This window comes from Dreissena polymorpha, chromosome 7, assembly GCF_020536995.1.
Source record: "Dreissena polymorpha isolate Duluth1 chromosome 7, UMN_Dpol_1.0, whole genome shotgun sequence".
NCBI lineage: Eukaryota > Metazoa > Mollusca > Bivalvia > Myida > Dreissenidae > Dreissena > Dreissena polymorpha.
Genome location: NC_068361.1, coordinates 83,033,551 through 83,057,065, shown reverse-complemented (window position 1 = coordinate 83,057,065; position 23,515 = coordinate 83,033,551). Strand labels below are relative to the sequence as shown.

The 23,515-nt window shown below is 34.7% G+C and overlaps 1 protein-coding gene across 4 annotated transcripts in view; it reads left to right on the top strand.

The window, feature by feature from the left end:
• LOC127838087 (uncharacterized) overlaps positions 1–23,515 on the top strand; it is a 111,571-nt gene that overhangs the window by 67,561 nt on the left and 20,495 nt on the right. For 2 of the 4 annotated variants that reach the window (XM_052365658.1, XM_052365657.1), the window contains exons 1-2: positions 22,503–22,696; positions 23,340–23,498. The exons of 1 other annotated variant lie outside the window; for it this stretch is intronic. In XM_052365658.1, coding sequence (XP_052221618.1) covers positions 22,610–22,696; positions 23,340–23,498 — 246 coding nt within the window. In that variant the 5' untranslated portion in view covers positions 22,503–22,609. Of the gene's footprint in view, positions 1–22,500; positions 22,697–23,339; positions 23,499–23,515 lie in introns of those variants that run through there. One more of the 4 variants, XM_052365660.1, reaches the window with a different exon arrangement.

Sequence of the window (23,515 nt, the reverse complement as noted above, 5' to 3'; positions counted from 1 at the left end):
ATTTGAATCATGCGTTGCGGTTCAATATAAAGTCGGTCCAAATAAAAGCGCGTTTTGAAGTCAATCTTTTTACGGGACGAAGAAAAGTCGGCCGTTTTGTCGAGGCCTTATATGAACAAATAACACTGGATAATTTGTTTTCATGATCTGTGTTTTCAAATAGTGGCAATCGACATTAAGTGCAAATTGAAAACCACCGATTTTTGTGTATTGAGTGGGGTTGTTTATATACTTTTATCTATCTATTTGTTTTAGATTTCGCAATTGGGAAAATTCGCTGGAAGTCGACCAGCTCTAGTGTGTTATCCTTAGTGGAGAACTTTGGTGGATGTTCTCTGCCTTCTCCATGTTGTTCTTATTTTGGCTAACATCTAGGTTGTTCCTGGACAGGGTTACTGCTCATCACTTTTTTTTGTTTACATTCACATTGATTTCAAAGGGGTTCTCCTCTTAAAGATGTGTGTTTTGAATGATACAAAGTTATGTTATGCTGTCTTCTTGATGCCCCCTTATTATGCATTCTATTGCAGGAAATTCATACTGGGTTTCTCTTTATTTATGGTTGTGGTGTGTTTTAAGCTAGTATCTCTTCTCCTTGCTCCATAGATAAAGTCCAAAGTACCAGTAGCATCTAAGAGTGGGTCCAAATGGTACAATGAGCTTGGCACTTAATCTGCCTGGTACATGTATGGCTTTACATGGCGAGAATAATTAATGTTGTCTTCAACTTCGAGTGTCATGTCGCATGGCGACAATGGTTTGTTTTACTCCCTTATCAGAAATTGTGTGTGCCTACTTGGGAAAAGTTGTTTCAAATTACCGCCCCGAACCCTGTCAGAGGGAACATTTGCCTAGTGAAAACTTCCGATTGGGAATTATGGGTCTTTATTATTGCTGTGTATAAAGTGCACAAACCAATACAATTAGTCGTTTACACAAATTAGTTAGTTTAAACATAAAGATTTTAGCTCGATTGCAATTTGAATACTTACTTCTTATTTGAAACATTTTCGGGTCTGTTTCCTGGGCCTAGAACCAGTACTTGGTGTTTCTGGAGGAAATTTTAAATACGCTCCCAAAGTAGGAAGCAAACTCGTGACCTCCCTGTCACAAGGCGAACACCTTATTTATTACACCACGGCGACTTTTTTATTTACAGGCAATACGACTTGAAATGTTCAGTTGCATTGTTCATTGTATGTGTTTACTTGCAGATAATGCGCCTTTGGAAGGAAGGTCACGTAGATTTAATTTGATAACACAAGCAGAGGCCATTAATGAAATATCGTTAATATAATCTGTCCCAGATTAATCATTAGACAGAATTGGTAACTGTTTATGTCACCTGTAACTTTAGGGAGCCACACGAGGCCATGACGAAATATAGAGAATACTAGGTTAGCGTTGAATACAGAGAAGTTTATGTTGCGAGGAGCGCGAGCCTTGGTGAGCGCTTTCGGTGTTCGAGCCGAGCAACATAAACTTCTCTCTATTCAACGCTAATCCTAGTATTATATTTATCCCATTTGATTTTTTTCAACGTGACATTTAACATAAATAGATATAATAACTTTAGCGGAGTCCACACTGACATGCTGTATGGCAAACTAGGGATACCAGAAGTCACTGCATCACTGAGAGCCAGACGCCTGAGGTGGTATGGGCATGTCGAGCGTGCCACCTCTTGCATCAATTCAATCTCGAAGATGGCCATTCCTGGTGCTAGAGGTAGAGAGAGACCAAGAAAATCGTGGTCTGACTGTATTAAGGATGACCTGCACACCTGTGGCATGGGTGACACTGACCCACAGAACAGAGGAGCGTGGAAATCAGGGGTTAGACGCTCTAGCCGCCTGCTGCCTACCCCAACTACTGGGACTAATCCCGCAGCAGATGACAAATAAACTCAGGATCAAGTCAATTCAAAGTCAATATAAAGAAGTGAAACTCCAGCCGCTGGAGCAGTATTGAATTTTCATTAAAAACAATTAGTGGTTCCTTTATTTAAGGCAAGTGACCGATTGCCCAAACAGTACAAAGCAGCACAATACAGCACAATACAAACCAACATAAACACAAAATTATTTTAATTCATTTTTAAAAATCGCTTAAAATCTAACGAATGTTACCATGCGTAGTGATAATGTATTTGTTCTGGTACGCAAAATAGTCTAAAAAAAACTCACACACAAACTGTACAACTAGTAAAAATATCACCATATGCCTCGATTCAATTTTACGCAGCATGCGAATTGTAACACATTACGACCGCGAAAAGAAGATTTTACTTTACTGTAATAAATTTGATTTTCGAAAGAAAATGATAAAAATCCAATATGGCGGCGATGGCTCCTGACAAAATGATGTCGATGTCAACATAGATTCTACATGTACACTATCGACGAGTTAACAGACAATTGCAGCGACTGACACTTTATTTGACTTAATGTGCAGGGCAATACGTTTTCCGACTTCGGACGACGAATTTAAGGACGCGCAGAACGTGTTTTTATATAATGTTATGGGTATGCCGTGTGTGATCCAATGAATCAATGGCGCCCATGTTAAAATCATTTCCCCGAGAACAGGGTCAGGGAACGACAAAAGTACAAACAAAAACCAACACATTCGAACTAGTATCTTACCTTTAATTATCCTTTAAAATCCATCTAATAATCCATTTAATTCAATAATTGGCGATTTTGCATCTAGGGTCTTTAATAATTATTTTAGCATAGTTAAATAAAGACCCTTATGCCATCCTATCACTATTTTCAAATGAATTTATGAACTCAGTACACTTTCATCTTCGTCGAACGCTACGTCATGTACTCTATGTACATTACTGCTGTAAAATGAACCGGAGCAGTTTATCAAATAATAGCCGTTGGTAAACTAGGTTGCATTTGCAGATTTCTGCATACAAACTGTGAAACATAATTATGATTAAACTTGCACAATGTTATTTGTCTATGGTAAATGCCCTTATTGTACAAGAAAACAATTTAATATATAAAAACACAAAGAATGGAAAACATTCCATTACCCAACAAATAAATCAGGGGATAATACCCGTGTACAAAATGGGACGTTCCGAATTCCAGTGTGGTGCTATTTTTACCATCTTATACTTTACACAGCTCTATGCTTAACGTGAATTAAATCGGATAGCAAATATTGCAGATAATTTATTAATTGTGCGATATTTGTATGACTTGTTGTACATTCTTAAATGTCAAACGTATATGCATGCATTATAAACAATGCACATTACACGAAATAAGGAAAATGTGATAAATTGACAATTCAAATACCGCATGTCGATATACAGTACATGTACATGTGAAATAAGTCGCGTTTATAATAAATCGTCATTTTTTTTTTGGAAAATGACGCAATTATTGTCATTTTATGACGCCATCAATCAGCTGATTCATTATACGGACGACAAAAAATTATGTCATATGACTAGATTTAATGGTTGAAGGTCGTATAATTTTGAAGCTAAAGTTTTCTCTACTTTATTAATTATGAAAAATCATTCAGTGGTACAGTAAAAAGTAGTCCGTGCACGCGACAGGTATATCTCAGGTATATCTCACAAGGTTGAATACAGGCTAGTATATTCGATAAGGCGTTATACCGTCAATGCCGCGTTGAAAATGGGATAAAAGTTTTTACTTACTTAGCCTCATATTATGACTTGACAAATCCAATGATTTTTCATCCATGATATGTTTACGATTAAATGCATAGTAAGAAGGTCTTGCCAGCCTTGGCTATGGAACTCGACTGGGCACTGACGCTTTAATAAGCACTAGGCCAACTAGGGGCCTGGGTCTTGGGCCCCGAAAGTGTCACTGCCTAAGGGCCTCTATGGTGCTAATCTAGTACTGCTTATAACCGGCCCAAATAAAAACTAGGTTATATAAAGTACCGAAATTTATGTTGACTTGGGTAAACAGCTCATTTTGATAACTGCATTTTTTAGACTAAATATATGGCTTTTTTAGTACTACTGCCAATGAGCAAATTATATGGCTTTTTTAGTACTACTGCCAATGAGCAAATGGCTTACCTGGCTATGGCTGCAGCTTATTTACTACAGTGTTTTCAACCTCAAATTTCCAAGACAAGAATAAACGCAAAAGTGACATGCACAGACACAATGCACAACCAAGGAAATGATCAAGTTGAAAGTCAACAATTTTACTCTGTCGTTCCGAACCTAAATATTCTAAGAAGTCTATGTCCACGTAGCGTTTCAAAAAAATGTAAGCAAAATTGCTGTATTTCCCAGTTGTCCGAACACAAATTTCTTAATTGTCTAAGTGTTTATTATGGCTTGTTGCTCGATACGGTTGCTGCCGACCAAGCATCTTAAGACAGCAGAGCGTCTGTAACAACTACTTTCCACTATTTGTTTCTATCCCTCCGTAGTACCTAAGCCGAAAACGACCAATCGAGCAATACTGTAGTCATATGTGACCAGACGTGGAAAAAAGGTTGCCACACTGAAACTTAACGGAAAAACAAATGTTCTATATATAACGTTAGCAACCGCATACAACATTGTCCATCAGAGCGTATTTGTTAGTGCCAACATGTCCGTCCGAAGATTCCTTTCTTTCTTTAAATTGTTAAATTCATGCTCTACATCGAGCAATTTATTGAACCAGGACTGCTTCTGGGGCGTCCGTTGTATTCTGCTTGAGACCCCATGAACACTATGGCTTGAACAGGTCAATACAATATTCCGTCGAGTATGCAGGTTCAAATAAAACAAAACACTAGAGGAATTCTGGGACGGATCTGATAAGGAGTGTGATAAGTTTACACACACAAAATAAAACTGCTTTTAATAACGTGTTACCTAAAGCGAATTGAGATGTCCGAAATAAAGAAAATTAACGTTTTGGTTGGTGTATTCTCACAACTTGGGATGAGACCTACGTTGTTAGTAGTTACGAAGACAATTAAATTGTCTACTCCAGTTGATTAACCTGCCTATAAATAGTCTTCCCTTTCACAGTTTATCGACCCATTTTCGTTCGCAAAAATTGTGTTCATGATCCTCGGGTTATTTTGACCAGCGAATCCGATTCATTTTTGGGTACTCGTTTGAGCCATAATGAACACCTGTCTCGGGACGGAGTGAGAACAAATACCAACAAATCCCAAATACCAACCAATACATCAATCACACCGGCAAATAACCCTGATTGCAGCAGATAAATTACATGGCAATTCCATACTCGATGAAAAGATGTAAGTATACAACTACCATAACACAAACTCTATGCTACTTACGACAAATCGAAAATAAATGAAGGATTATCATTACTATTGTATAATCCTGACATCATAAAACATCAAAAGTTAGATCCTAATCATCCCCTCCCACACGCCCCATCACAAACACTGTAAGGAGACATAGCGCTTCTTGTTGAAACGAAAGTAGGTTAAGGAGATTATTATGGTCTTGAATGCTGTAACTGGTCCGGCTCGGACAGCGTTTTGCAGATTGTATAATACGAACTATTTTGCCATAATATTGATGGATTTAGAACGTTTTTAATTAAAAACATAACATAACTTTAAGCGTGATATACATTTCCCCATATCTTTATGGTCATCGTCACACATAGCCAAATTTTGAAACTAAAGTGAAATGAGAGAGCATGTGTGCCGTATCGACAATTATTTTTTTCTAAAGTGTATGTGTCTGCGTGTTTTGCAGTTGCCTACAACTATATTGATCCTTGTTTTCGTTTAAAAAATAGGGTAACGTAACGTCTGTTTCCTACAGTTTATTTTAAGTCTGGATGCTCTACATTTGTGATTGATTGTCTATTTGCCACTAACTTCGTATCGAATTGTTTTGTTAAATTTAACTTCAGTCCAACTCAAGTAACTCCTGATTTTATACATATATTTGTGTTCAAGACATTTATGGTAATACGTCTGCATATTGCTTAATTTTACGTTTGACCTGTTTTGGTCAATTATGAACATTTTACATGCGTTAAATGCGTTTTCTCTCCGGTAATGTTGTAAATGCGTTGTATGCGTTTAAATAAATAAAGAGAGCTTGGCTACGTTTATGTTTAAAATGATCACTGAGATAAACATGAAGTTTAATAGATAAATGTATATTATTGACAGAAGGTGCAGTGTACGAGAGCCATAATTATATAGAGAATACTAGCTTAGCGTTGAGTAGATAAAAGTTTATGTTGCGAAGCTTTGAACACATAGAGCGCGAGCCTTGGCGAGCGCTTTCGGTGTTTGTGACAAGCAACATAAACGTCTCTCTATTCAACGGTAACCCTAGTATTCTATTTATCCCATTGATTTACATTTACATTACAGACATTTAACATAAATATATATAAATCCCTTAACAATAATTTTAATTCATTTGTAAAAGCGCTCGAAATCTAACGAATGTAACCATTCGCAATGATAGAGAATGTTTTTGTTCTGGTTCGCAAAAAAGTCTTTAAAAATTTCACGCAAAAACTGTACAACGAGAAAAAATATCACCATATGCGTCGATTCAATTTAACGCAGCATGCAAATTGTAACACATTACGACCGCGAAATAAATTTTACTTTAACATAATTAACTTGATTTTCGAAAGAAAATGATCAAGATCCAATATGACGGCGATTGCTCCTAACAAAATTATGTCGATGTCAACATACATGTACATGCAGATTTACACACAGAGTCGTTCTTAACATAAATTATCAAAACACTATACACTCCTTTTTTCATAGACGCTGCAAATTTTGATGGAGTCTAGATCTAGCCTTCACATCCTTCAGTTTGTGACCCAAACACAAGATAATCCGTAATAATTATATTAAGCTTTGAAACACTTGTTGCAAACGGGTTATTCTTACTGAATAGGCTTTCTTTGATAAGATAACAAAGACAAAGTTTATTCATCAAAGAAAATACCCTTACGTTTACTTACATCCAAAAGCAAAACAATTTGAATAGAATACTGAACCAAAATACACACCCAGCAGTATGTTATATTCACAATTTCACATCCAAATAGGCACGCACATTCTGAAAATCAATTAGACGAATACGCTAGATCAACATGTAGATCTAAATCCGTCGTCTCACCGGTTCCATCCGAGGTAAGTAGTCCATAGAATATGCATTGTTTCACAATTGCATCCAGGATACATTAACACGAAGGTTTAATTTCCTGACTTCGCATACTAGTTTCGTGTGCACCAAACGATGACATAACATATTTTTGGAAAATGACGCAATACGTATGTCATTTTATGACGCCATCAATCAGCTAATTCATTATACAGGTGGCGAAAAATTATGTCCCTCGACTAGATTTAAATGTTGAAGTTCGTATAATTTTAAAGCTTAAGTTTTCTCGACTCTAGAGATTTCTTATGAAAAATAATTATGTGGTAGAATACAAAGTAATCCGTGCACGCGACAGGTATATTCAACAAGGTGGGATACAGGCTAGTTTATATCATGGGGTGTTATACCGTCAATGTCGGTATAAAAATGGGATAAAGAAACCATGTTTGCATGGTTATTGTCATGTGTTAATGGCCAAAACTAAACTGCTCTCTGTGGCTGTATTTATTTCGAAAAATCCACAATTTGAACGATTTGTTAAGGAGATCTTTGCTACTTTTATATTGAAATTTATCACCGAGATCAACATGAAGTTTCATAGACAAATGTATATTATTGACAGAAGGTGCAGTGTACAAGAGCATAATTATAAATACCATGATTGCATGGTTATTGCCATGTGCTAATACTAAACTGCTCTCTGTGGCTGAATTTGGTTCGATACATCCACGATTTGAATCACTCATTTGCCTCTAAATCTCATTAATAAATCAGAACTTGATAAGTCCTATATACTGTTGTAATGGCAAGGAGGGGGATATGCCTTATCCAGCAGTTTCAAAGTTATATCACTGTTATCACGGCGGCCAGTGTTAACTTAATTAAACTTTTCCTAGTTCTTCAGATTTTCAAGTTTTAATCGTTCATGCCTACGCTATTAATTGGAAACTGTCATATTTAAATCCAATGTAAGGGTTAAATGGGCGTAATATTTGTTTCAGAACGAATCCCTGCAAAACATATGTGTACCGTGTAGGAACCACTCGGATTTGAAGTCCACCAATTATCCAAAGGAGCCAGCCGAACTGCATCTTTAGAGTATTTATGTTGATGTTCTGTGTGAGGTTTACTTGTACTTGCTTAACACAATGCTTGACTTAAAGTACACACAACTGACACCATTTTTTTAGTTTAAATTAAATGACACGTATATATTACAAACGCGAGCGTGTTATATAATGACCTATAAAATGACTTGTTAATTAACAATCGAGATAAAACTCGCTTAAGTAGGATACATAAAAAACAAAGCACATACAAGTTAACATGACGCATTGCTTTGTATAATAATGATTTAGGTAACATGGTATCAACAAAAAACTATAAAAAAAACTGCGTGAATTGGGTATTGCTCTAGGTTTGTGACAAAACTTAGCAAAGGATATATTTGATAACATAGTAGTCCCAATAAATGTTACATATATCACCGGTTGGTACTTTTATGTAATTGAAACATAAAACAGTCAGAATGATGCGAAAGAATATGGACCAGTAATTTACTACAAGTAGTAATTCTTGTTCAAAATTTACTTCTCATTGGTTGTTTATCTCAATGCAGTTATAAGCCACCTTAAGATAGATATGTATCTTTGTAAAAATTCACAAACAAAAACGTCTTTTAGGCGTTTGCTTTTTAAAAATATTAATTCAAAGCATTTTATTGAAATGCCTTACTCAGTATCGCGCGATAAATTAAAAAAAATGTTATAATAACCAATTTACCATAATGTAAACTATCCATATGTGTTCAACAATGGAGTGACTTACGTCAGATATTATTTAAAATGTGCATAATACAGAACGATATCAATAGGGTAAATTATCAACGGATTTTTCAAGGGTTTACACACGGTCTGGACAGAATGTAAACACACCGTTATGAATATTACTTTTGCAAATAACTTGAGTTATTTAAATAAATTTGCAAAAATCTTTAATGCATAAAAAACAGTTTTCTTGCAGTTTGTGCCGATATCTTAAGCTATTAGAATCAATCCGTAAATATGTCTGAAATCGTTGTCAAAATTTTTAAATGCGTGAAGCATAACCGTGCAGTACTCATGGAATTTTTGAACAAGAAACAGGCTCATTAAATAAAGTAATTGTGATGTATTTCAAATTGCCATCAGCAGCATAAACATCTGTCTTTTTTGCACTAGTTGAAATGCTTAAGTAAAATGGTTTAAAACGTTATTTGAAATATAAAAAAAAACACTACTAACCGGTGTGTTTACATCCATTATCGTTTAATTGGGAACCCCACAAAGTCACGTGATCATGCACCCTGATATCACGCGAAGTTCATATAAACTTGCTCTTATCATTGCGGTTTGCATTCAATAGTTGTCGACGGCCGGGTAAACATCGCATTGTGTAATTGTTTGAGGACTGGGCGTGCTCAGGTAGGATGTTTTTTGAATTTCAGAGTTCTACTCGTTTTTAATATAATACTTATTATTTAAGGATAAATATTGTGATTCAAATTGTATTCAGACTAAGCATACATTTGAACTTAATTGTCCTTTTTTGTAGTACACTACGAGCTTGTGTTTTGGTTTATTGCTGACGAATGAAGATAATAAATCCGATCACAAAAAATGCTAAAGTGATTCAGACAGTTAACATCCACTAATCATTTTGACACACATTTAAGATAAAAAACTATTTGATTAAATACGAACAAAATGTGTCTTTTAAATCATCATATGTTTGAATTAAATAAACACGTTTTTTAATATCTTATTATGTGAATAAAACATGAAAACTTACAAAAAACACGGTGACAATAAGTACGCACAGACGTATTCCGGTTAAAATTGGAATGTATTGGTGATATGCACAGTGAAAAACAAACCTATTTATTCTATCTCTAGCAATGAAGAAGTACCCTTTCCATTATTTGATTAACTGTTATTTGAAAGACGTTCAAGTTACTACTCAATCAATCGAAAAATACAGTTGAGTATTATTCGTATCAATGCTTTTTATCGTATATTTATTCACGCGGAACATTAATATATATAATGTCGATTAATGCCATCATAGCTTTTATTTCATGCGGAAATTGATGTTGATTTTAGTTGAGACAAATCAACCTTCTGATAAAGATAAATGACATTGACATAGGGGGTAACCACGTGATGATCAAGATGGCGACGTGCATGCCGATACAGGTATTTTTCGACGTGTATTACACTTTATAACTTTTATTACTTTTTGAAATACAGGTCAGTTTCCAGCCAAATCAGCAGGAAGGTAACTAGCGTTTATTTCATATTAAATTCATTCTATATCTCGACCTTACTCACTGCGAAATATCATAGCGGGATGAACTCATTACATCTCCGCTAATAACATTCGCGGGGAGTAAAGGCGAAATATTAACCAAGTTTTAATTCAAAATAAACGCTTATCATCTTTTTACTGATATGGCTGGAAAGTGAGCGCCATTTAGATATTAAACAAAAGTAATCACGGATATAAAACGGCGAACAACAAAAACTGTCTCGCCATGGACGTCGCCATCTTGAACATCACGTGATTACCCCATCTGTTTAGAGAAAATTACGAGTGTAAGGACCATTTAACTCTTTGCAGCATGTAAATAGATATGATACCTAGTGTATGTGGTTAACAGTTATTTATTAGCATATGATTAATTGTACGTAACACCCTGACAATCTTCATATTTGAATATTGGGAATTCAAATATCAAACAGTCAACTTAAAGCGGCTATGTACAAAGATCCATCAAGAATCAAATATTAGCGCAGGGACCTATACAAACAAATTTGGAATTTTGTTTGTATAGGTCCCTGATTAGCGTTATCGTTTTTCACGAAAATTCGCCCGGCGACGAGATTTAAGTCACTTGAGTCAGTGATGCGCGTTATCTGATCGTGATAAAGTGATCTACACATGTGCAGTTATATGGTGTCATGGGCATACCAGTAAACGCTGTAGATCCACAATGAAGACATGGTCTCCCTTGAGGAGAATGCTTTGCATCGCAGATGTGTATTCAAAATGTTTATTGTCTTTCTAATATTATAAATCACTAATAAGTGCAGGCAAAATCAACATATTGTATTTTGTTGTATAGTTTACTCTAAAATGTATTCCTTTTTTGGAAAATTTAATGTAGAAATATATCAATTTAGGAAATATAGAGAAAATCGCCGGAACAGTTTGATATAAATTAATCCATTTTAATTCAACCGTTGGTTTTTTATATTAATTTTAAAATGATGCGTGATTAAGAAACTTAAATGAAATTACAGATTAAGGCAAAGGCAGATATGAACTTTTTAATACAAAAGTAAGCCACGGCCTAAAATATTTCAAAGTTTCTCCACTGAATATCGTCTGAACTACTTTCGAAAAATCGCTTAATATATTTTCGGCTATAGCTCTTTATATAACCTCTACACATTCAAACATGAAATGTTAATTTAGAAATAGTAAAATTGAGGACAAAGGCGGACATGTATTTTTCAATTACATAATATAGAAAGGCATTAAATGTTTAAAAGATTCGATTAGGAATATCTCCGAGACAATTTTCGATAAAATCAAAACGTTTTCGAACCCGTGTACATTTTTATATTACCTTTAAAATAATACGTAAATCAGAAGTATTTGTAAAGAAACAATACAGTTCTTGGCGAAGGCGGATATGTACTTTTCAACAGGAGAAAATCTGCACCGGCCTGAAATATTACAAAGATACGCTGATGAAAATCTGCTAGACTATTCACATTAAAATAAAAACGTTTTCTTAGCCATGTACATTTTATTATTACCTTTAAAATAAAACGTAAATCAGAAGTATTTATAAAGAAACAATAGAGTTTTTGGAAAAAGCAGATATATACCTTTAAATTGTCTAACTCGGCCTGAAATCTTTCATTTTTTTACTTAATACCTGCGAGAATATCACAGTTAAAAGCACAATTTATAGATTATACATTTCGATATATGCTATATACTTATAATTTAGTAATTATTTCCAAAACGAACTAATAAGTTTTAAGGAAATGGCGTATAGAAAGGTTAACTTGTAAGAAGCTAACTCGGCGTTAAATTCTATTATTATGTATTGTTGCGTTACTGTTAGTTGAGAGACTTTTTTTTTCAAATCTATTTTTATTTTATTTTTTTAAATAACTTTTTATATATCAACGCTACTATAAATATTGGAATTTTTAAAAACATGTTTTAGTTTTATTGTGCGAAGTTTTGAATTATATTTATTTGAATCAAGCGGGCAGATACGATGCAATTGCGAATGATATCGCCAGATAATATAGGGACACGAGAGACTGATCGATTAATGTCACGTGAGGCAAGTCTCGTATTCGCAGCGAGAATTTCTGATACTTTCTATTTGTCCAAATGGATATTTCCAATCGTTGGTAAAGACAATCCCATAATCGATAAATTGACCGCCAATATATTAGCTATCACGTGACCCGCTGTCATTACGGTACTGAACAATTTTGCAGTTTACATCTTAATCAGTGTGTACATCCGCCTGTTTCCAATACAGTTTTTAGCTCGACTATTATATATGAAATATATATAGTGGAGCTATCCTACTCTCCCCCGCGTCGGCGTTAGCGTTAGCGTGCAAATGTTAAAGCTTGCGTACCACCCCAAATATTTCCTATTTCCCTTGACATATTGCTTTCATATTCTGCATACTACTTTACCAAAATGACCCCAACCTATAAACAAGAGCAGACAACTGTGTCAAGCATTTTGTAAGAAGTAAGGCCCTTTGTCCACTTAGAATATGCATATTATTGATAACTCTATGTTTATGTTTGCGAACCACCCCAAATATTTCCTTTATCCTTTGACATTTTGCTTTCTTATCTTGCAAACTTCTATACCAACATGACCCCAATCTATAAATAAGAGCAGACAACTGTATCAAGTATTTTGTAAGAATTATGGCCCTTATTTCACTTAGAATATGCATATTATTGATAAATCTATGTTAAAGTTTGTGTACCACCTCAAATATTTCCAATGTCCTTTAACATATTGCTCATATTTTGCATACTTCTTTACCAACATGACCCCGATGTATAAACAAGATCAGACAACTGTATCAAGCATTTAGACAGAATTATGGCCCCTTTTATACTTGGATAATTGAACATTTGGTTAAGTTTTGTGTTTTGGTCCATTTTACTTCTAGAGTATCATAGCTATGACTTTTTAGAATTAGAAAACACGCTAATTATCGTAAGGGGACTGTACACGGAATGTTGCATAACTCTGGTTGGCTTTTTAACGGAATTATGGCCCTTTTTGTCTTTGTTACTTTGAATATTTTGTTAAATTTTGTGTTTAGATCCACTTTACTTTTAAAGAATCAATGCTTTTGCTTTCAAACTTCAAATACTTTCTTACAATCATGATGTTACTGTACCTGGTAAGTTGAATTTGACATTGGCCTTTGAATGACCTCGACTCTCAATGTCAAATTAATACATTTTGCTTAAATTGCCATAAATTCTTTATTTATGATCACATTTGATTCATACTTTGATAAAACAACACTTACTTGACATACCACAATGGACTCCACCCAAACCATCCCCCACGCCCCATCCCAGAATCCCCCTTTTTTTGAAATATCATCTTTTAAATGACAACACACCCTTATTATACCCCCTCTCCATGATGGCTTACGTTATGTCAAGCACTCGAATAGCGCGCTGTCCTCTGACAGCTCTTGTTAATGATTTCGCTTAGTAGAAAACAATTGAAACACGGAACAAAGTTTCGATACGTATACATCGTAAATCAATAGAAGTTAAATAAGAAATACACATGATATATATATATATATATATATATATATATATATATATATATATATATATATATATATATATATATATATATATATATATATATATAATATATGTCTCTGCAAGAATATTCAGTGACAACATGTAATGTGCGAGGCTGTGTTAGCTTTTTTTAAGCAAATCTTTTAATAATGCTCTTGCATAGAATGTTTTGTTTTCTATATGGAAGGTAATTTTTCAAGAATAATTATTAAGGTTATAGCAATATCTAGTCTGAAGTAAACTTTGTGATTTCAGCTTAAATTGTGCCGGAGATATTAATTGTGAAACTTTGAAAGATGTAAGGCCGAGGTTGACTATTTTATTAAACAGTAGATATCTGCCTTTGTTTATACCTGTATTATTTCTTTATATAAATATAGTTCCGGATATACTCAGTATAAAATATTGTAAGATTCAATTCTTTATTAAATAGTACATATCTTTGACTGTCTAAACCTGTTCTATTTATTTATGGATATTTCGCTTTAAAGGTTATACAAGATCTTTAGACGAAATGAAGTTTTTGATTTTAACTTAAACTGGTCCGGACATATTTATATTTATATTTGTGCGAAAGTCTGTAAAATTTCATGTAGAAACAAATTTGTATAAAAAGTATGTTTCTAGTTAAGTTTAAAACTTAAGTGTTCTTATTGATATCTTTCAATTATCGCTTTTAAGCTTCTACAACACACCCGTGCCGGAAATGAATTAGGTGGTTTGAAATTAACCAGCACCGGAGCTATTCATTAGAAAAAGGTGTTAGATATCAGATTATTTTTATTTAAAAATACACATCAGCGTTTGTAGGTAACTATTTTTAAATTATCATTTAATTTACGTATAACAGGGACAATAAGAGTCCATAGCCTGTAAATAAGTTTGTGTGTGTTCTCAAAATTTACTCAATTTATAAATCCTAAATGAACGATACAAATTTTCAATCAGAATAACACTTGAGCCTTACATAAACTTTAATAGCTCCACTTATGCCCTCTATATTTTCCAACTATGTCTTTTTTATATGTTCGTAATAAAGTTTAAATGTACGCTGAAAAAAAACGCACGAAAAAACGTGCTTTGGTTGTTCATAAATAACCAGGATGCAGGTTCACGTGTCTTTGTTGGTTCCCAATTAAACGTAAATGTATAGAAACACACCGGTAAGTGTTGCTTCTTTCCAAATAACTTTTTAAAACACATTTTCTTAAGAAATTCCACTAGTGCATAAAGGAAATATTTTTATACTGCTAATGGCACTGTGAAATACATCATAATTACTTTATTTAATAGTCCTGTGTTCTTGTTCAAAAATGCCATGTATACTGCACGATTATGCTTCACGCAACGTGAACATATGTCAAAGATTTCAGTCGTATTTAAGGATTTATTCTTTCACCTTAAGATATCGGTGCAAACTGCAAGAAAAACTGTATTATATGCGCTAAAATTTTTCGCAAATGTATTTCAATAACTTAGGATATTTTAAAAATGAAGTTCTTAACGGTGTGTTTACATTCTCTCTAACCCTTGTGTAAACCCCGTTGATTCTGCACCCTCATTACGGATTATCAATTAAAGCAAGATAATGGTATTACAAAATTATTTGCGATAGAGGCACGAACGCATTCGCTAATTGGGAGGCGATGTCCCAAGTGTGGATTAAAATGGTGTATGTGTATGCCCATGACATCAAATATCTGCACATGTGTAGATACCGTTATTTAGATAAGATATCACGCGTCACCTTCAAATAGCATGTATAGTGACAATCAAGACCTAATTCATGCTGAGTTGTATTTATCTTAAATGAAGATGTCGTTATAATATATTCATCCCACATCATTGTTACATGTCATGAATTGACGTTATTGGTGTGAAACAATCAGTTAATTGGAAGCTGAATGATTCCTACACTTCAAATTTTATTTGATCACTCATTTTGACTAATGTCTTGGAACAAATTGGCTTTTTGTTAAATATGAACTTGACATTACTGGGAGGATTTAAAAAAAAATACACAAAAATACATTATCACAATTGCTAAGAGTGAAAATATCTAACACAGTCATTCTTTCCCCACCCGATATAAACACAACACGCATATTTGGTTTGTTTTGGTATTTTGTTGAAAATATCCAACGCACCAGCTTTAAATCATAAAGGGACATTCAAGCTTTAAAAGGCTCAAAACCGCCTTATTTGGACCTAAATCACCTGCGTTTGAAAATATGAAACAGCATGACCCCATCGAAAGATAAACCAGCCAAATTTAATATGTTGGTTCAATATGCATAGGAAGATAATACTATGCAAGAAAAACACATTTTTATCAGAATAAAATGTCTCTTATATGTTACAGTATATACTTTTGGTGTGCAATGCTATACCCTCTAAAAACCTGAACTTTATTTGAAGACACGATTTTCTGTAGGGTCACTTACAATGACTTTATTTGAGAATATTTTTGTCTGCAAGTGGCATGGAAACATTGTTGTTTACCAGAAATTAACTCTTTTGCTTGAAGTTTGGGGAATACACAAGGCTTCGAGAGATTGCGGGAAACCCTCATCTACTGGAGAGAAGCCGGTGAATAGATGGCCGTACAACTGTGACATTTAATTCACGTCGAGTTCTTTCTTACATATCGCGTGACCTATATTTTTTATTTTTTTAAATCAATTCGGCTTGGAATGCTGTTTGGGAAAAGGTATGGTTATGAGGGTCTCTATGCGCACAAGTTTAACTTTATGTTTTGTTAAATTATTGCTTTTACATTTAATGTGTGAAGGAAAACTTTTAGTATATTGTGACCTTTACCAATCTCCACGCAGATTTGTCGTCCCAGGTTACAGTATACTAAATACTAGTTTTATGCAGAGCTGTACTCTCTAAAAAATATCAGAGTTGACTCGCAAGCATGTTTGACACTATAAACTATTGTTCTGGTTTTATCTTCTGAAGATAGTGGTAGGGCATAAATAGTTGTTCAATACTTAGTTCCTGAAATATTATAAACTTAGAGACTATAGTAAAACATTGCATTGACAAAGGTTACATTCCACTAGAAAACGACCGGAAAAAAGTTGCAAAAACAGTCGATTTTGATTTTTGTCAAGTTCTTTCTTGGTTTGAACATGATATTTTTGTATTGCATTAATCGATTCCGCTTAGAATGGCCTTTAAGAATATGTATGGTTATGGGGGTCTCTATGCGTAACATGTTGCATTTATTTTCGCTTACAATATATATATAGGGAAACTATTTAGTATATAATAACCTCAATTCTTTTATTATTAACAGTTTAATCTTATGCTGTTACTTAACTAAGGAATCTGGATAGTGCCATCTATAATCTCGCCATTCTTTCATCAAGGGCGACACTAGATACACGAAGCGATACAATATATTTTTCGCGAATGTCGCGGCGACGCACGATATTTTTCGCGACAGTCGCGGCGACTCACGATAGTTTGCGCGACAGTCGCGGCGACGCACGATATATTTAACACGATATATCACCCTTGTGTTGGTAGCCCAAAAGGCGATATATCTTGTTAAATATATCGTGCGTCGCTGTGACTGTCGCGCAAACTATCGTGCATCGCCGCGACTGTCGCATAAAATATCGTGCGTCGCCGCGACTGTCGCGAAAAATATCGTGCGTCGCCGCGACTGTCGCGAAAAATATCGTGCGTCTCTTTGTTTAGACATATTGATATTCAAAGATGCTATTAAATATATTTTAGTTTCTTATTATAAATGTAATAAGCTTTAAATGGACATAGTTATCTGACCTGCCCACGTATATATTTTGTTAAATAAATCAAAGCAGCGCAGTAGCGACATTGTGTTTGTGACAAACACATTGTGGTAAAGGTCAGGTCAAGGTCATCCTTTACGGTCTACGGTAAAAAATACAAATTTAAGGGAAGTAATAAGCTTTAAAGGGAGATAATGATTCATATTGAACATAGCCACTGTATATATTTGACATGAATGTGTACCTCATGGAGCTGCACATTGTGAGTGGTGAATCTACAGTCACGGTAGTTGCTTTTAATTATTTGCTTCTTAATATAGAGATTTGTTACAGACAATTATTTTAAAGGGAAGTAATTTATATAATTATAAATCTCATAGTATATATTTCCTTACCAAGAATTGAAGTTCTTTTCACAGTTACTGTACAGATTTATTATTAAGATTATGTATAACCCAAATAATTGATTTGTCAAAGTTTTTTTTTAAATGATATAATTATAATTTCTTTGATGCTCATTACATACATTGTCTAGTGGTAACACACTGGCTTCACAATCCAGAGATCGCTGGTTCGATCCCCCGCTGCACCTAACCTACTAACTCGTCTTTCGCATGAGACGTTAAACCGAGGTGCAGTGTACTAGGTGCTATACACCGGGCACTAAAAGACCAAGAGTCACCTCTGGAACGGGGTGTCTCCTGTATCTTGCACTATCCCCCGTAACCAACTAACACGTCTTTCTGGGGGCGATGGCCATATGGGAGACAATCCCGGTGCACTCGATAAAAAAGAAAAACAACAACAACAAGCTCATTACATACCTTTGGACGTATGATCAACTCTGGCTATGATCTCTATTAAACCACAGGCCTTGGTTGTCAGTGATGTCTGACATGGTCATAATTGACTGTGAGACTCTCCCTCCCCGGTTGGATTGGACTAAATTCAAGGGAAGTAATAACCTTTAAAGGGAGATGATTTCTATACCTGCCAAATGATAAATAAATAAAAAATTCAATGCGGCGCAGTAGGGGGGGCATTGTGTTTCTGACAAACACATCTCTTGTTGGGTCACTAGGTCAAAGGTCAAGGTCACTGTGACCTCTAAAAAAATATTCTGACAAGCTTTCGCAGCCGAGCGTGGCACCTGTTATGCGGTGCTTCTGTTATAAATCATGTTGAAATCCCAAATTTCAACTTTTTTAAAAGCAAATATAGTTAAACTTTTCCAACATTTGAAAAACATGCCAGTACTGATAATTACAGACTAGTGTCATGTAACAGCTTATAACATATCGTTTATTCTTATGAGTTTATTCTTATGATGGAAATTAATAAGGGGATATTTCAATAATATGTATATGCAATGTTAAGATGAAGTTTGAGAATTTAATAATACATTTTTGAGAGATATTTGCATAAACTAAGACCTGGTTTAAGATTTATTTCAAGTAAAAACACAGATACGTTTACACCCAGGGTGGGGTATAATTGGGATCAATAAAATGAAAAGTCATTTAGATAAAAGAATCGAAGGACCATATACGTAACAATGAGTTCAGGGTCAGCATATAGACACGAGATTAATAGTACCCACACATGGTCATCGAAACAGCACAGATGAAAGGGTCACCGAAAAGCTTATTTGCAAAGGATACACAAGTTATGGCACTGACAAATATAACGGGATTACTCTATACCAATATAAATTGATTAGTTTTTAGTGCATTTGGCGAGCAAGTAAATACATGAATATATTGTTCCTTCTAGAACATTCTAATAAGTCAACCAATCCGTAATAAGCCCGGACCTTGGTGACCAATGGAAATGTATGTAAATTAACCTGTGGATAAAATGCAGTGTTTTAGTTAGTAGTGAAAAAAGGATCTGCGGTTAGATTTGAAAAGAACTTGGAGAGCTGTCACGTCTTCTTGACGTGGCGGCCATGTTGGCTGCCGCGCTGTAAAATTGTAGTTCGTGTACATTAGCAAGCGTTGTGTTAAAGAAATATTCGACATAAATAAATCGCGATTAAATCAGAAATGAACTTTGGTTGTTACTGTGTGTTATCAACGAACAATGTGTTATTACGTGACACTAGCATTAAAACTTGGTTTACAATTAAACAAATACTTGTACTCACAAAACAAATAGACATGTTTTTGGCGGAAAATAACGTTCACATTTACCGATTTTCTACTAAACCAATACTTTTTAAAAAAATTTAACCAAATCTATCTCGAGACTATGATACTTGCAACAAGCGACTCATTAGTGACCTAGTTTAAATCATCTTTCAAACACAAAGTTTGCCGGAAAAAATCCACGAAATCCGAAATATACGTCCTTTAGATAAGTGTGTACTTTTCTTGGTTTCAAATAGCAACACTAAGGCTTTCTTATAAATCGGCTTGATTCAAAACAGCTTTGTCTTATGAGCGTGTCAAATGCAGAGGCAATATTATATGTGGCGTCAAAAATGCCAATCTCGACTAATCTCATCGTACTGTCATGACAGGATTTTATGAAGCAGAGCTCATATGCACACAGTCAGCCAGTATAACTGAGTGAAAAGATAAACTTTATGCTTATGCACCAATAGCATGTATATAAACAATGTATGCTAAACAGCTATAATCTAAATCAAATTTATGAGTTTTGTTCATGGACGTTTTGTTTATTGTAGATGATGAATTCCACTCAAAAGGCCATATAATCGGAGTCTATATTGACAAGAGAAATGTAACATATCAAGGAATGTATGTTGTGTTTATGCTTGTTCATTAACAAAGTCACCAGTACATGCTAGTGGTGCAGTATGGCCGCTAACACACACCTGATCGGCGACAAGGAGACCAATAATTGGTTCAAAGCGTGCATAGGACTCAATGTTACGAAGGAAGGACTCAGTAACTTTCTTTGCGCAGAATTACAGAAAGTACACACCGTTGTTGGTAAAAGTTGTGGGAACTGCCCAATTGAAAACCTCATACAATGTCCGACACACCCATATTGTAACAAAAGGAAACGGAATTCTTGTCCTTTTCACAAATCACACAAACCGCAGCCATGCCCAATATGTGATAATGTAAATAGAGGATATTTGTTGGATTCGATGGAATATTGATTTTATTTCACGAGTGATCATAAAAAATAATATTTTCACGAGTGGCGCAGCCACGAGTGAAAATATGTATTTTATATTATCACGAGTGAATTAAAATCGATATTCCATCAAATCCAACAAATTTTCTTTTTATTTTATGCTCTTTTCACCGTTTATTTACATTGTAAAAGAGTTTAAACTGCATAATTTAGCTGGATTTATGACGTCATTTCATCGAAAAAATGACGTCATTTCACAGTAAAACAATGAAAAATATCGATATTTTTCACTGTTATTTTTCACTGTTTAAAACAGTGAAATACCACTTTTATTTCACTGATATTTCTCTATAAACCACCGGAAAGCATAAAATAAAACATAATATCATATTACACCACAGATATGGTGGACCTTCCTGGAGGAACACTCGTGCGGAAAAGTGGGCACTAAATGATTGGGAAATAAAACTATTTTTAAAAAGTGAAATATTATGTGATAATCAGATCGATAACATAAACTATTTGAATCTGCTAGTATATCCGATAAAAATATATTATAATTGTCTTTGACAGTGTTGACGTTCAGTTGTTCGTGGTGACGACCGCATGTATTTATTCATCTCTTACACTTCTCAAGATCTCTTTTCGGCTTTGGAAACGGTATAAATTAGATGTCACCAACTAATCTTTCAGGATATCGATTGTCCGAGTTACATAATCCCCATTGACACCATTAAACCATTTTTAATCGTTTTTTTTAAAGAGAAAAACAAAAGAAACTCGTTGGAATAAAAGTGAACCTAAACATGTAGCTTGTCTAGAAAATGGCGGACAGGTCGTTGCTAACGAGTGCGCCCGATTAATCGATCGCTGATTGGTGGATCAATTCTAGTGGGCGGAGCGATCATGATAAGGCGTCATGTCAATTGCGGTGATACGAGAATTGCGGCAAAAATCACGGGTCGCGTAGTGTACATGTAGATAAACTTTATTTATATGCCTATGAACCTATCTCATGTATATAAGCGCGCTATGCTAGACGGGTAGATCTAAAAATAGCTTATTTGTTTTGTACATCACCTTCTTTTCTTGTAGATGACGTATGAATACCACTGTCATAACGGTCATATACTCGGAGTGAAAATCAAAAAGAGGAGTCTTACATATAATGGAATTAATGTCGTGTTTATGTTTGTGCATCGACAAACTCACAACTAAGCAGTGCTTGTAATTGTGACAGGATGGCCACCAACACCAAATTGTTCACTGACAAGGAGACCAATAACTGGTTCAAGGCGTCAATAGCACTCAATGTGACGAAGCAAGGGCTCACTAACTTTTTGGACACACAATTACAGAATGTACACACCATTGTTGGGAGAAGTTGTGGAAACTGTACGATTGAAAAACTCATACCTTGTCCCACAAACCCATATTGTAACAAGAGGAAACGAAATAAGTGTCCTTTTCACAAATCACAGAAACCACAGCCGTGCCCAACATGTGATAACGTAAAACAGAATATTATATCACAGCACAGATTTGGTGGACCTTCCTTGAAGAACACTCATGCGGAGAAGTGGGCACACGACTATTGGGAAATAGGTAAATGCTACCTCCCTCCGGACGGATATAGCAGCATTTCCTCGGTCCAGGAATCGGACTTTAATGGTGTGATAAGCATCATGTTGAATTGCCTACATTTCCAGACATGTCTCTCCTCCTTATGTTTATCACCTCCACCGCCTGATAAGCAATGTCCACTAGAAAAGGTAATACAAAGCACGAGTTAAGTGTTTAAACAGTAGTGTGTCTATTTGTTTTACTCATATCTGAATGTGTTTGCGAACATTAAAGAGTATTTCATAAAAGCTGTTGCATATTTCATTAACTTCTATTGTCTGACTTCCTAAATACTGCATTAACGCACACTTGTCATTTCAAGTATGTATACATCAAAGCGAGTATTTACGATATTTATACTTGTTATTAAAACAAATAAAACACCAAACACAAACACAATAATTCAGAAAAAGTAGTACCATTAAATAAATTAAGTTTAATTAAATTGCAATAATTGTTTACGTAAAAAATCCTTCATGTGCACAAGAATTGTTCTCTATTTGGAAATGCCCATTAGCTGACGCATCTTTGTTCATACGACACGCAGACACGCTTTGGTTTGTAATAATAAACGTGTCGGTATCGGCGTTAATTTTGCTGTATACAGTATACTGCAGTATACTTTATTTCATTGATGGTCCTTTATTTTTTATAAACTTTATTAACATGCATAAATCATATTGATAAGCTTATAAGATTGTGAGAGAGAAATGTCGACATTAACATTCTTCATAATCGCTTTAAAATTCGAATATAATACTTGTTTATTTATCATGATTTGTTTTTTCTTAGGTCCGTCAGATTGGCCGAGATGTGCGACACACATCCGACTGCAAGGTTAAAGATGCTGACTTGCAGGACTATTTCAAGACACTGTCCACGCTCCTTGCTGACCCACAATACTTACAACATGATCCTTCAGCCATCATAGCATGTACAAGACTTAGTGATGTAAGTTAAAGAGACCA